The sequence below is a fragment of the Geotrypetes seraphini genome, chromosome 5 (assembly GCF_902459505.1).
Source record: "Geotrypetes seraphini chromosome 5, aGeoSer1.1, whole genome shotgun sequence".
In the NCBI taxonomy this organism is placed as follows: Eukaryota; Metazoa; Chordata; class Amphibia; order Gymnophiona; family Dermophiidae; genus Geotrypetes; species Geotrypetes seraphini.
The window spans coordinates 16360949-16375816 of NC_047088.1; the positions used below are offsets into that span (position 1 = coordinate 16360949).

The 14868-nt window shown below is 45.2% G+C and overlaps 1 protein-coding gene across 7 annotated transcripts in view; it reads right to left on the reverse strand.

Moving 5' to 3' along the window:
* Window positions 1-14868, reverse strand: part of ATRX (ATRX chromatin remodeler) — a 643287-nt gene that overhangs the window by 163100 nt on the left and 465319 nt on the right. For 6 of the 7 annotated variants that reach the window (XM_033946347.1, XM_033946348.1, XM_033946344.1 and 3 more), the window contains one exon: window positions 10141-10294. In XM_033946347.1, coding sequence (XP_033802238.1) covers window positions 10141-10294 — 154 coding nt within the window. The remainder of the gene's footprint in view (window positions 1-10140; window positions 10295-14868) is intronic. The other variant, XM_033946345.1, reaches the window with a different exon arrangement.

Genomic DNA, 14868 nt, shown 5'->3' on the forward strand with positions numbered 1-14868 from the left:
CAGGCAGTAAACATGTATCAACAACTAGCTGCATTACAGTGGTGCCTCACACAACGAACTTAATTGGTTCCAGGAGCAAGTTTGTTATGTGAAACGTTCGTTATGTGAAACGCGTTTTCCCATAGGAATACATGTAAAAAAAAATAATTCGTTCTGCAGCATAAAATATGCTAAGATGACATAAAAAAGATAAATTTTTTGTTATTATTTTTATTTAGATACATCTAAAAACATACATCTCCCTGTCCTTTTACTTCCACTATCTTCCTATCCCATCTCTATTCCCTTTTGTCCCTCTCCCCATGATCAATCATCTCACCACCTCTCTCTGCCCTCACCCTCAGGGTTCAAGATTGCTTCCACTCTTTTTCCTGTTGTTCTCTCTGCCTGTCACCCTATGATTTAGCATCCCTTCTGCCCTTGTCCAATATTTCCCCTTCTCTCCCTCCCTCTCATCCCCTGCTCCAACATGTGCTTTCAGCGGCCTTCTCCCCCCTTAAGCGTCTTTTCTTCTCCACTCCACCTTTCCTCCCTCCCTGCCTCCACCTTTGTGGCGCTTTTGCACCCAACCGACAACAGAACAGGCCCGGTCGGACAAATCTCCCTGTCCTGTAGCCGCGAATCTAAATTACCTTCTTACAGCAGCTGGATTATTGAAGCTGCTGTAAGAGGTAATTTAGATTCGCGGCTACAGGGCAGGGAGGTTTGTCGGCCGGGCCTGTTGTCGGTCGATCGGGGGACCTGACCAGCTGTGCACATTCTTCGGGGCGGACCGCCCCCTCCCCCCTCTTTCGTTCGCCATTGCCTTCTTCCTACCTGCCCTGCCGCAGCCGCACACAGCCGAACGGAAGTCTTCCTGATGTCAGCGCTGACGTCGGAGGAAGGGAGGGCTTTGCTTAAGCCCTCCCTCCGACGTCAGCGCTGACATCGGGAAGATTTCCGTTCGGCTGTGTGCTGCGACAGGGCAGGTAAGGAGAAGGAGACTACCCTCGCGGCTCGACCAACCCCGCTGCGATCCAACCCCGCAGGAACCCCGGACTTCGTTGTGTGAAACGAAGTCCGTTGTACGAATCAAGACATAAAGTTCGTTGTGCGCAGCGTTCGCTGTGCGAGGCGTTCGCTGTGCGAGGCACCACTGTACTTCTAATCTCAGTATGGATGCACACAAAGCCCAAAGCCATAGCTTAACATCAAGCAATGAAGTGTTCCATAAGGTCTTTGAGTTTCCTCAAGAACTGCTCCTCTAATGCTGCCTAGGACAACATAGTCACTTGTTTTCAAGTGAGCTATAGGTGTTTTAAATAAACAAATAATCACTGTGGTCACATCCCCCCACTCAAGACACTTGGGGTATATGTCTCAGCCTCTTGGAGGTTGGTAAATCCCTCTAATGCCAATGAGCAGTTCTCACATCAAGAATGTTCAGAGAGCACTGGTGACCCCAGTGCATTGATGTTATCAGTCCCGCATTTTGAAGGGGACCAATGTCAGTGCACCTTAACCTCCATCCAATGACCAGCATCTTTGTCCCTTAGAGGTGATGATTAAGCCTTTCTTTTCCTTGACAAAGGTTTGGAGGAAGACTGACCCCAGTGGTCTCCATCACCACTTGATATCAAAGATGATCAATGCACTCCTGATATTGATGTGTCCTCAGCCTTTGGTGTGACTCCCAGAACCATGGAGACCGGTACTTCCAGTGCCCATGTTCACAGACCAGACTTACTTGCACCAAAAATCAACTTGCATTGTTCATCTCGCCCCCCTTAATTCCTCCTTTTGACATCTGTGAATACAAATTACAAAAGGAGGAATTATCATCAGGTACCAGGCATTGATGAATTTACTCCTGTAATACTTGGAAATTTTTTTAAAGTCACTGGGGAAAAACAACTGCAATAGAATCAAACCACTCAATTTTTAAAAGTTACTTGACCGGTGCCCCAGGACTACATATGACCTAAATGGGTCACGGAAGAGAAATTGTCAAAAAGCATAATAGGGAAAATAAAGGATTTAGAATTGGCCTCACATGACAAGACAATAGAAATTACAAACTGGAAAGCAGACATCTATAAAAATACATGGAAAATAAACTATGAAGTGAGCTGATGGAAGAATAGAAAAAAATGTGACAGCAACAGGTGGGAAGACACACATATGTGTAGTGTAATGTTCTAAAAAAAAAATTGTTTTATACAAGTTGGAGAACATTCCTGCATGGACTCTACTGGACGACATCACCCATGTTAGGCTATTCTATCCTCTTGACCTTGAAAAATTTAAATTATACTTGGAGTTACATGCATAGAAATATGCACTATGACAATAAGGCATCTACTCAACCCATATATAAGAGTGATCAGGAGCAGAGTTTGGGCATAAGTGGAGTCAAATTTTATGCATATTGGTTGTAAAATATGCAAGTACTTAATAAATATCTGTAGCTTCAATACTGGTATGATTTCTGCAACTTTGTCCTTAGTATTTTATAAATACACACAGACACCTAAGTGTCTTTATGAAATATCCTCAAAGAGATACCTACTTAATAGGTCACCTATCTAAAACACCTTCAAAAAGTCCAGAACTCAGCAATTTGACTCCTATACAACCTCAGCTACCAGGACCCCATTACTCCAGTACTCTATATGCAGCTCACTGGTTACCAGTCAAAAAGCGATGCATCTTCAAAGCCCTGGTCATGACACACAAGAGATTCTACCAAAAAACCCCAGCCTACATAGCATCCAAGCTACGCCTATACACCCCTAACTGCACCCTCCGCTCCAAAGCAGAACAAAGACTCAGCATTCCCACAGGGAGATCCCTCCGAATGAGTACGGCATACAAAAGATCCTACAGCCATTTCCTACCTCAGCTATGGAACCGACTACCTACACAGATCAGGTCGCTAGACTCACTAATGACCTTCTGCAGAGCAGTAAAGACCTTCCTCTTCCGCCAATCGGGCCATTAAAAACTGCCTCTTCAATAGACTTCTCCTAGTACTCTTCGCTTTGACCAGTCTGGTCTCTAGAATAAGCTCCGTTATTGTCTACTGTAACCTATTTGTTGTCATGACTAGTCTGTTTTCAAACAATTGTGAATGTCTACTTGTAACCCGTTCTGAGCTTCTGGGAGAACGGGATAGAAATCGAAATAAATAAATAAATATGCATGAAAGTCATCTCTTACAAACTAGTAAAACAAATTTACTAATTATTTCCAAGTATAAACTATAATTGCACATTACCGATGCCAACAGCAGGAAAGCACAGTTACTTACCGTAACAGGTGTTATCCAGGGACAGCAGGCAGATATTCTTGACTGATGGGTGACGGCACCGACGGAGCCCCGGTACGGACAATTTTAGAGTGATTGCACTCTAAGAACTTGGAAAGTTCTAGCAGGCCGCACCGCGCACGCGTGAGTGCCTTCCCGCCCAAAAGAGGCGCGCGGTCCCCAGTTAGGATAAGCCAGCTAAGAAGCCAACCCGGGGAGGTGGGTGGGACGCAAGAATATCTGCCTGCTGTCCCTGGATAACACCTGTTACGGTAAGTAACTGTGCTTTATCCCAGGACAAGCAGGCAGCATATTCTTGACTGATGGGTGACCTCCAAGCTAACAAAAAGAGGGATGGAGGGAAAGTTGGCCATTAGGAAAACAAATTTTGCAAAACAGATTGGCCGAAGTGTCCATCCCGTCTGGAGAATGCATCCAGACAATAGTGAGATGTAAAAGTGTGAATTTCCTCAATAGGCGTGGAACGGAGGAAAGCTACAGATGCTGCCATAGCTCTAACTCTATGGGCCGTGACAGAACCTTCCAGTGTGAGTCCGGACTGAGCATAACAAAAAGAAATGCACGCTGCAAGCCAATTTGACAACGTTTAGTAACAGGACGTCCTAATTTATTCGGATCAAAGGACAGAAAGAGTTGGGGAGATGATCTGTGGGGCTTAGTACGCTCTAAATAGTAAGCTAGAGCCCGCTTACAGTCCAAAGTATGCAGAGCCTGTTCTCCAGAATGCGAGTGAGGTTTCGGAAAGAAGACAGGCAGAACAATGGATTGGTTGAGATGGAATTCAGAGACAACCTTAGGGAGAAACTTTGGATGTGTACGCAGAACCACCTTGTCATGATGGAAGACTGTAAAAGGTGGATCCGCAACTAGTGCATGTAGCTCACTGACCCTCCTGGCAGAGGTAAGAGCAATAAGAAAAAGTACCTTCCAAGTGAGAAACTTGAAAGAAGCGGTAGCCAAAGGTTCAAATGGAGACTTCATTAAGGCGGAAAGAACTACATTGAGGTCCCAGACAACAGGAGGGGCTTTAAGAGGTGGTTTCACATTGAAAAGACCCCGCATGAATCTGGACACCAAGGGATGAGCTGAGAGGAGTTTTCCATGGACTGGCTCATGAAAAGCAGCAATAGCACTGAGGTGGACTCTGATGGAAGTAGACTTGAGGCCAGAGTCAGAAAAAGAAAGAAGATAATCCAACAACGTCTCCACTGCGAGGGAAGTGGGATCAAAATGATGAAGAAGACACCAGGAAGAAAATCGAGTCCACTTCTGAAGGTAACATTGCAGAGTGGCCGGTTTCCTGGATGCGTCCAGAATGGAGCGAACAGGCTGAGACAAAAGAGTATCAGTCAAAGTCAGCCCGAGAGATACCAAGCTGTCAGGTGCAGAGAGGGAGGTTGGGATGTAGAAGGGTCTCCTGATGTTGTGTAAGCAGCAAAGGAAACAGTGGAAGAAGAAAGGGTTCCCTGGAACTGAGTTGAAGTAGAAGGGAGAACCAATGTTGCCTGGGCCACCGTGGAGCAATCAGAATCATGGTGGCTCGTTCCCTCTTGAGCTTGAAGGTTCTTAACATGAGAGGCAGAGGAGGGAAAGCGTACAGGAACAGATTGGACCAATCGAGGAGAAATGCATCCGCTGTCAGACGGTGAGGCGAGTAGAGTCTGGAGCAGAACAGGGGCAGCTGGTGATTGTGAGGAGCTGCAAAGAGGTCTATCTGAGGAGTGCCCCACTGAGCGAAGATGGACTGCAGAGTTAAGGGATCGAGTGTCTACTCGTGAGGCTGGAGAATTCTGCTGAGCTTGTCCGCCAAGGAATTCTGTTCTCCCTGAATGTAGATAGCTTTCAGGAATAGATGGTGATCTGTGGCCCAAGCCCAAATCTTCTGGGCTTCTTGGCACAAGAGGCGAGAGCCTGTCCCACCCTGCTTGTTGATGTAGTACATCGCAACTTGATTGTCTGTGCACAGCAGGAGGACTTGAGGAAAGAGAAGATGCTGGAAGGCCTTGAGGGCATAAAACATTGCTCTGAGTTCCAGGAAATTGATGTGATGCTTCATTTCCTGAGCTGTCCAAAGTCCTTGAGTTTGGAACTCGTTCAAATGAGCTCCCCAGGCATAAGGGGAGGCGTCGGTGGTGATGACAAGTTGATGGGGAGGTAGATGGAACAGAAGACCTCTGGAGAGATTTGAGGATATCAACCACCATTGTAGAGACTGACGAAGAGATGATGTTACAGATATGTGACGTGAGCAAGGATCCATCGCTTGGGACCACTGGGTAGCTAGGGTCCATTGAGGAGTGCGCAGGTGAAGACGTGCAAGTGGGGTGACATGAACTGTGGAGGCCATGTGACCCAAGAGTATCATCATTTGCTTGGCAGAGATGGAACGTTGTGGAAGCACCTGCTGACATAGAAATTGAAGCGTTTGAAGACGGTTGGACGGCAGGAACGCTCTCATGAGGCATGTGTCTAAGACTGCTCCAATGAATTGAAGTCTCTGAGTGGGGATGAGATGAGATTTGGGTAGATTGATCTCGAACCCCAGCAAACGTAGAAATAGGATGGTCTGGTTGGTGGCCTGGAGTACTGTCTGAGATGAATTGGCCTTTATCAACCAATCGTCCAGGTAAGGAAACACCTGAAGGTGGTGGGAACGTAGAAAAGCAGCCACCACAATCAGACATTTGGTAAAGACTCTTGGAGAGGAGGCAAGACCGAAGGGTAGTACCTTGTACTGGTAATGACAACGATTGATCATGAAGCGTAGGTACTGTCTGGAGGCCAGATTGATCGGTATGTGAGTGTATGCTTCTTTGAGATCGAGGGAACATAGCCAGTCGCCTTGATTGAGAAGAGGGTAAAGAGTGGCCAAAGAGAGCATTCTGAATTTCTCTTTGACCAAGCATTTGTTGAGATCGCGAAGATCTAGAATGGGTCTGAGATCTCCTGTTTTTTGGGGGGCTAGAAAATAACGGGAGTAGAATCCCTGCCCCTTTTGATCTAGAGGAACTTCCTCTATGGCGTTCAGAAGGAGGAGGGATTGAACCTCTTGAAGAAGGAGTGAAACCTGAGGAGTGTTCAAAGCAGACTCTCTTGGAGGACTTTGGGCAGGAAGAGTCTGAAAGTTGAGAGAGTAGCCGTGGCGGATGATGTTGAGGACCCACTGATCCGAGGTGATGGTTTCCCAACGGCTTATGAAAAGAGTAAGGTGTCCTCCTATGGGCTGCGGAAGGTGGGCAGCAGGATGGAGACCGGCTATGTCCTGGAGAACCAAGTCAAAAGGGTTGAGTGGATTTTTGTGAAGGGGGAGGCTTCACCTGTTGTTGCTGCTGTGGTGGTCTAGCAGCTTGCCTCTGTTGTTGCCTCTGACGCCTGGGTTGTTGCGGGGCCTGTGGTAAAGGACGAGCCACAAATCTACGTTGATAGGCCGACTGCTGGCAAAAAGGCCTGGTAGGTGGGGTCTTCTTTTTCGTTTTAAGGAGAGTGTCCCACCGAGTCTCATGAGCTGAGAGCTTTTGGGTAGTGGAGTCCATAGATTCTCCAAACAGCTCATCCCTTAAGCAAGGTGCATTGGCCAGGCGATCTTGGTGATTGACATCGAGTTCTGAAACTCTAAGCCAGGCCAGTCGCCGCATGGCCACTGACATAGCCGTGGCCCTAGAGGTCAGCTCAAAGGTATCATAGATTGATCTGACCATGAACTTACGAAGTTGTAAGAGCGATGAAGAAGTTTGGCGAAAGGCAGATTTTTTACGGTCAGGAAGGTATTTCTCAAAAGTTGACAAAGTTTGAATGAGATGCTTAAGGTAGAATGAAAAATGGAAAGCATAGTTCCCAGATCTATTAGCTAGCATCGCATTCTGATTCAACCTTTTGCCAAACTTATCCATGGCCTTACCTTCTCTGCCAGGAGGGACAGAGACGTACACACTAGCCCCTGTGGATTTCTTTAAAGTAGATTCCACTAGTAAAGACTCATGGGGGAGTTGCGGTTTGTCAAAGCCAGGAATGGGGATGACCTTATATAAGGAGTCCAGTTTGCGGGTAGCTCCTGGAATGGTCAGAGGTGTCTCCAGATTTTTATAGAAAGTCTCTCTCAAAATATCATGGAGAGGTAATTTTAAGAATTCCCTTGGAGGCTGGTCGAAGTCCAGTGCATCGAGAAATGCCTTGAATTTTTTGGATTCAGCCTCCAAGGGAATAGAGAGAGAGTCGCACATCTCTTTAAGAAAAGAGGTGAAAGAAGTTGCATCAGGTTTAGAGGACGGATCTAAACCAGAAGGATCCTCGTCCCCTGACGAACACTCTCCCTCAGAGAAGAAAGGCTCCTCTGAATCACCCCACAGATCAGGGTCCCTCACTTGAAAGCTACGGTCCCGTGACTCCGGTGTGGAGGGTTCAAGGTGTCGAGTTTTGTGAGTCGACTTACCAGACATCTGAGAAACGGTACCGGGAGATGTTATGGGGTGTGCCGGTGCCGAAGTTTGCACCGCCTGGTGCAAAGACCTCGGTTCCAGTGCTAAAATTGGCATGGACACCGAGGAAGCTGTACGTACCGGTACCGACAAAGTGGATACCGATAAAAGAGGCTGCTCCACTGTCGGTACCGGTAGCTCAGGCCGGACCGGGACTGGAAGGCTCGGTGTCAGAAGAGCAGGCAGGAGCTGCTGCAATTGCTCTTTGAGCTGTACTTGCAGGACGGCGGCAATTCGCTCGTCCAGCGAAGGCACCGGTACCGCTTTTTTCTTCTGCGGTACCTTTGGTGCCGCTCTATACTTCGAAGAGGAACCCGAGGTCGAAGGGCTAACCTCAATCGGAGCGGTGTCGAAGAGGTAGGTGCCGACTGCGTCGGGGCCGAAGTCGGGGTCGGTGCCGCCGAATCCGACATCTCGGTACCAAACAACAACCACTGTTGAATCTGGCGTTTTTTTATAGAGTTCTCTTTTTCAGAGTGGCACAGTGGGTGCAGGTGGACGCTCGATGGTCAGGACCGAGGCACTGTAGGCACCAGTTGTGTGGGTCGGTAAGAGAAATGGGCCTCGAGCACCGCTGGCACTTCTTAAAACCGGGTTGGGGGGGCATGAACGTAAAAACGGCTTCTGCCAAATCGAAGGCCGAGGCGAACCCGAAAAAATGAGAAAGAAAGAAAGGAAAATTCTTTTCCCTTTTTTTTTTTTTTTAAAGGAAATAAGAAGAAAAGGAATAAAATACCAAAAAGGTTTACGCGAGCGGGAAGGCGTTTGAGAAAAAATTTCAACAGCCGTTGAAAGTGCGTCTTCTTAGCTCCGCGGAAACTAAGAAACTGGGGACCGCGCGCCTCTGTCGGGCAGGAAGGCGCGTGCGCGGTGCGGCCTGCTAGAACTTTCCAAGTTCTTAGAGTGCAATCACTCTAAAATTGTCCGTACCGGGGCTCTGTCGGTGCCGTCACCCATCAGTCAAGAATATCCTGGGATAAATTGAGCTACTTTTAACACTAAAGAATCCTGCTATAAGAACATAAGAATAGCCACATTGGGTCACATCAATGGTCCATCTAGCCCAGTATCCTGCTTCCAACAGTGATCAATTCAGGTCAGAAGTACCTGGCAGAAACCCAACTAGTAGAAGCATTCCATGCTTCCAACCCCAGAGCAAGCAGTGGCTTCTCCTTTGTCTGTTTCAATAGATGTGGAAATACATATTCACAATTATCATCAATTGGCTTCTGTGATGACAGATGCCCAGAATAATGTACTCATTATTTGTCTTTTTAGAATGTACTTCTTTATAGTGGTTTAACTCATAGAACTGAATGTGTTTTACTAAAAAAAAAAAACTACTATCAATACTGTATATCCTTTCTATAGCACTACTAGACATAAGTGACTATTCCAAAATAACTTCAGGAAATAAATCTTTTATGAAAAACATGGTTAAAACAAGTAAGGCCATAATCAAGAAGAATAGCCACCTGGTATTTAGACACTGTGGCATTTGTTAAAAAAAACAGAGATCTTTTCTTCTTTCTTTTTGTTAAAAACCAGCCATGGCATATATATTCAGCATCATTATCCAGATAGTGGGTGATGCTGAATATCTATACAAGAGCAGGTGATAATTCAGCCTGCTATCTGTACAGCTATCCGGATACTGTCCTAAAAACATTTAAAACAAGCAAAGAAAAAAAAAGCTATCCTACAAGTTATTAGACAGCTCTATGAACAGAGCAAGCTGAATACTGTCACTCCTCATATGGTTTTCCAGAATGCATACACTCCACCCCAACACTAAACAGATAGTGTCAGGGCAGTCTGCAATGATTTTCAGCAAACACTTTCTACAGTGTCACTGAAAATCCACCGATAGCATTGTTTAAGGCACTTATCTCGCCAATGGGTGCTATTATTCAGAAAAAGTACCTTTGAATATTGGTGCCTGTTTTTACAAAGTAAACGAAACCTCAAAAGTATGAGATTTTAAGTAGAATTTGAATATAACCAGATTTATTGTTTCTTTTTTTCTGGGCACCGCATCTGATGTACCATCACCCACTGTCTTTTTATATGTTTATTTACATTTTATCAAGCCTTTGCATAAAAACAGGTTGGAAAGAGCTATATCACACAAATTTAGAGCTACCTCACCACCTTTTTAACCACTGATGGGACATGATTCTATAGTGTAGACTAAAAGTATCAACATATGTTGAAATACCATAATTAGATTTTTGCTAGTTGTATTCATAGTCCAGCCTGCATTTTTATTTGATACCACAGCTCATCTCATAGGTTTCACTGTATTTAGGGGGAAAATGTATTTATATCCTTTCCATCAATTTACTGAAGACTGCTTACACTTTATTTCCCAGTTCTTCTGCCATACGAAGAATTTCAAAGAGGAGAGTCATTTTCCCAGAATGTTCCAGCACTTCAGCATCTGCTTCTGTGACAAAATCTTTGTACCAGTCTGGAGCTGGACTGCTGGGGTTAGATGACGGTGCAGCTTTGCCAGTAAAACAAAACAGAAAAAAACACAATAAGGTCAAATGAATTAAAAACCATGGAAAAATTATGTCTTACCTGATCATTTTCTCTCTAAGTCCTACTAGACCAGTCTAGATCAAGTGGGTTATGTCTATCAATTAATGGATAAAAGCAGAGAAACAAAGCACAGTAGTTCTATGTGATTCATCCTGTAAGGCGAACACGAAAAAAAACCACCACAATCACAAAATTGCACAAATCAGAGTGGAATTGTCCAGAAGAGAGTGATGTGCACTAAAGAAGTATCCTTCAATATGTCTGATGATTTGAAGATCTTTATTGTTCAAACATCAATAAAATACATTCATCGACTCGACATGTACATGTTTCGGCCATCAAGGCCTGCCTCAGGAGTCTTGAAAATACGGATGACGATTTGAGAAGTATGTTCGTATTCGTGAAAATATGTGACCAAAATCAATCAGAGAGAGATGGAACCGCGTAAGGTGGAAGCCGACATCTCCCATGTTATACGCAGGATGATATTTATCTTTGATTGATTTTGGTCACATATTTTCACGAATACGAGGATACTTCTTTAGTGCACATCATTCTCTTCTGGACAATTCCACCCTGATTTGTGCAATGTCATCCTGTAAGGCACCATGCAGCCATAGAATGCTCAGCATTTCAAATGATCAAACATTGGATCTCACGTTCACCCGAAGACAAAATCACTTTCATTCACACCAACAATGTTTCTCCATAGACACGTGAAAGAGCATTTTTGATAGGACATCTAAGTCTAATTTGGATGTTTTGAAAAAAAACCAACAACATTCAGAAATCCAGTAGAAAAAATGTCCATTTTCAAAATAGCCAGACATCTTATCTCTAATTTTTGAAAATGACCTATGTAGACGTTTTGGTCCTTAGTACGTCTATCTTTTTGACCATTTTCAAAAATAAAAACATCCACATGAAAAACATACAAAAGCAAGTTTTGCAGACATACTTAACTACCTTGTCTGATCGCGAAAGGGGAATCCCCATCAGCTCAGCTGGTTTCAGTACAGTCCTGCCAGCTCAGCTCATGGTGGATTCTCCTACCAGGACCAGCTGAATTGTCAGGGTAAAAAAAATTTGTCTGTCCCTCCCACCCACCGATCCCCTACACTCTTCTACTTGACATCCCCCCCATCCATCAACAACCACACACCTTTGGGTGACAAAAAGCAGGAAGGAAGCCCACTCCTTCCTGCCTATAGGGCCGTGTGCTGGAGATGTCAGGTTGATGTCCTATTTGGGTGCTGGGAGCGGGTCGTGACCACTGGGGGAGTAAGGGAGGGTCATGCCTTAAACCCTCCAGTGGTCTTCTTGTCAGTTTGGGCACCTTTGGGGAACTTGAAACAACAGATCTAACTTTCTGTGTCTAAATTCTGCCTAGGAAAGCTTCGGTTATTCCCTCAAGACATCTAGGTCTAAGCCTACCAGATGCCCACCCGTTTGAGCTCTGGACACACAGCAGCTTAGAAATGCTGCTAAAGTACAGAAAGTTGGTTTTGATTATCGGCACTTGGACGTCCCTGCTATTAAGATGTCGAAGTGCCAACTTAGGCGGGTTTTTGGACATTTCAAAGTTTTGATTATGCTTTCCATAGCTCTTCAACTGTAGCAAGTATCATTGTACAGTACTGCCATAATTGTTCTGCTCTGATATAGAGTACTCTAATTATAATAGGAGATAAAGTATGTACCATAACAAAACAAATCTCTTCAACGGTATTTTTAACTGAATAAAGAACCTGATGAGAAAAAAATAGTAGCAGAAGTTGAAAACAGAAGCCCGTGTAAGTAGGAAATGATAAGAACACAAAAAAAAGCTAAATGAGAATAATTTCAATAATATTCAAATAGGGAGGGTTTCTGGACTGGACCTATTAATTATTTCTAGAGCACTACCAGATGTATGCAGCGCTGTACAGAGTCACAAAGGAGACAGTCCCTGCTTGAATGAGCTTACAATTTAAATAATCAAGACAAACAGAATGCCAGGGTAGGGGTTACAGTTGAGAGGATGGTTAAACTGCTGGCTAGGGTGATGAGCAGAAGGGAATCACGTTGAAGGCTGTCTCAAAAAAGTGCGTTTTCAGCCTACTGAACAAGGGAAGAGGCGTGGCAGATGGAATCAGGTTTATTCCAGGCATGCACAGGGTCGGATTAAAACATAGGCCCAGTAGGCACATGCCTCAGGCCCAAAAACATCAGGGGGGCCCACCGGCATTAGGGGAAGGCACAAAGGCTGTCCGGGCATCTCTTCCCCTTTCAGGGCCAGAGTTAGGGGGGAGCAAACAGGACTCCACAGCTACAGGGGGCCCCCGACTGCATGGTGAATTGATGAAAGCTTCCCTCCCTTTGGCTCCCTCACTTCTCACGTCGCTGCTTGTAAGCGAATTGAATCCACGCTGCCACGGGACTCTTAACTTCCCTTCTCCTCCCTTCCCCTTCATGACGTAACTTCCGGATTTGTCAGAGAAGGGAAGTCGGCACGCACAGTGTTAAAGCCCCGTGGTAGCATGGATTCAATTCGCTTACAGATAGTGGCAGCAGTGAGGGAGTCGAAGCTTTCATCAGCTCACCACGCAGTCAGGGCCCCAGGAGGAACATTCACAATACGCTGCTCTGCTGGCATGGGCCTTCCACTCTGCCAGATCCTGCCTCGTGAGGAATGCCCGAAACCAGCAAGAGCAGTGGGCTGTGAAGGCTGCGCTGCCAATGGGTATGAACAGAGAGAGAGAGGGGAGGGGGCAAGAAATGTTGCTGTACCCAACTGGAAAGAGAGAGAGAGAAGGAGGGAGAAGGAAGACCAGGAAAGGGAGAGGAGGGGAAAGAGAGGTGCCAAGATCATGGGAGAGAGGGAAAGGAAGGAAGGGAGAAACCAGACCATGGAAGGAGAGGGAGAGATGCCAGAAGAGGGAAAAGGAAGAAGGGAGATGCTATATGGAAGAGAGAGAGAGGGCGGACACTAGATGGGGAGGAAGAGAATGATGGATGGAAGAGAATGATGAGAAGATGAGGAAAGCAGAAACCATACAACAAAGGTAGAAAAAAAATTTCCGTTTGTTTTACACTTCTCCCTCTGTATTCGCGGTTTCGATTATTCGTGGTTTTTAGCTTGCTGGCTCTTCCCCCCCCCCCCCCCCATTGCATCAGCTTGCATAGAGAAATCGCTAATTCTAAGCATTTACAGAGAAAATCGCTTATTCTCAGCACTTTCTTCATGGTGTTTTGCCTATCCTTCAGGAACAGGCCAGGTCTCCCACCATGTTATTCACAGTTTCACCATATTCATGATGGTTTTTAATAGAAAACAACGAATAACATATGAAAAAGTTATTCACGGGTTTTCTGTATTCGCAGTTCTGTTAATCCCCTATCACAGCGAATACGGAGGGAGAAGTGTATTTATTTATTTATTTTTACTTTAGGATAAAGCATTACTGTAGCTGTGTTGATACTTATTAATAGAAAATGGAAATAAGGTGATCCAGTTTATTGGACTAATTTTAATACTTTTTTTTTTTCCTAATTCAGAGACCATAACTCCTTTCCTCAGGTCAGGACAGGGATACTGCAACAGCAGTATAGTTTACTCACCTGAAGAAAGAGGTTTTACTCTGAAAGCTAATTGAGAAATGTATTAGTCCAATAAAATAGCGCGCACTAAATTTTCTTTCTGCCATGCCCCATGCCTCCTACCCAAAGGCATAATATAAATTGGTGGGCTTCCCAAAGCCCTGCCGGCTGAATATCTCTTCCTCTAGGAAGAAAGGGATGACATACTAAGGGGGGATTTGTTCAGAGATATTTGGAGGTTGCATAGAAGAAAAACTACACTGGCACTGGTATGGTAATCTTTGTTTGTTTTGAATTTTAAAATAAAAGAAATGAAGTAGGGGCGGGGCAGGTGGGATGTGGAGGGGGTGGGGCGGGGCAGGGGGGCCCAGTGGACATGTGTGCCTAGGGGCCCTCAACAAATTAATCCTGCCCGGGGCACGCAGTGAGATGAAAGGAACTAACTCTGGAATTGGAAGTGGAGCAGAAAAGTACAGATAGAAGAAACGGAGTTCTAGGGGAGGTGAATAAGGGGAGATAAGAGAGGAGAAATACTGAAGGGCTACAGAATGAATACACTTGTAGGTTAGTAATAGGAGTTTGAACTGTATGTGTAGGCAGATAGGAAGCCAGTGAAATGATTTGAGGACAGGTAAGAGGTGAGCGTAGCGAGGTTAGCAGAAGATAAGTCATGCAGCAGAGTTTTGTATAGACTGTGGGGTGAGAGGCAATTCATCAGTAGACCTGTTAGAAGTAGATTGCAGAAGTCTAAGAGTGAGGTTACAAAAGAGTGGACAAGGTTTCGGGTAGTGTGGTCAGAAAGGAAGGGATGAATTCTGGTGTTGTAGAGATAGAAGTGACAGGTTTTAGCAGCCTGTTGGATGTGGGTAGAAAATGAGAGGTTGGAGCCAAAGATGACTCCAAGGTTAGGAGCAGAGGAGACAGGAACAACAACAGTATTATTTACAGAGACAGAATACGAGG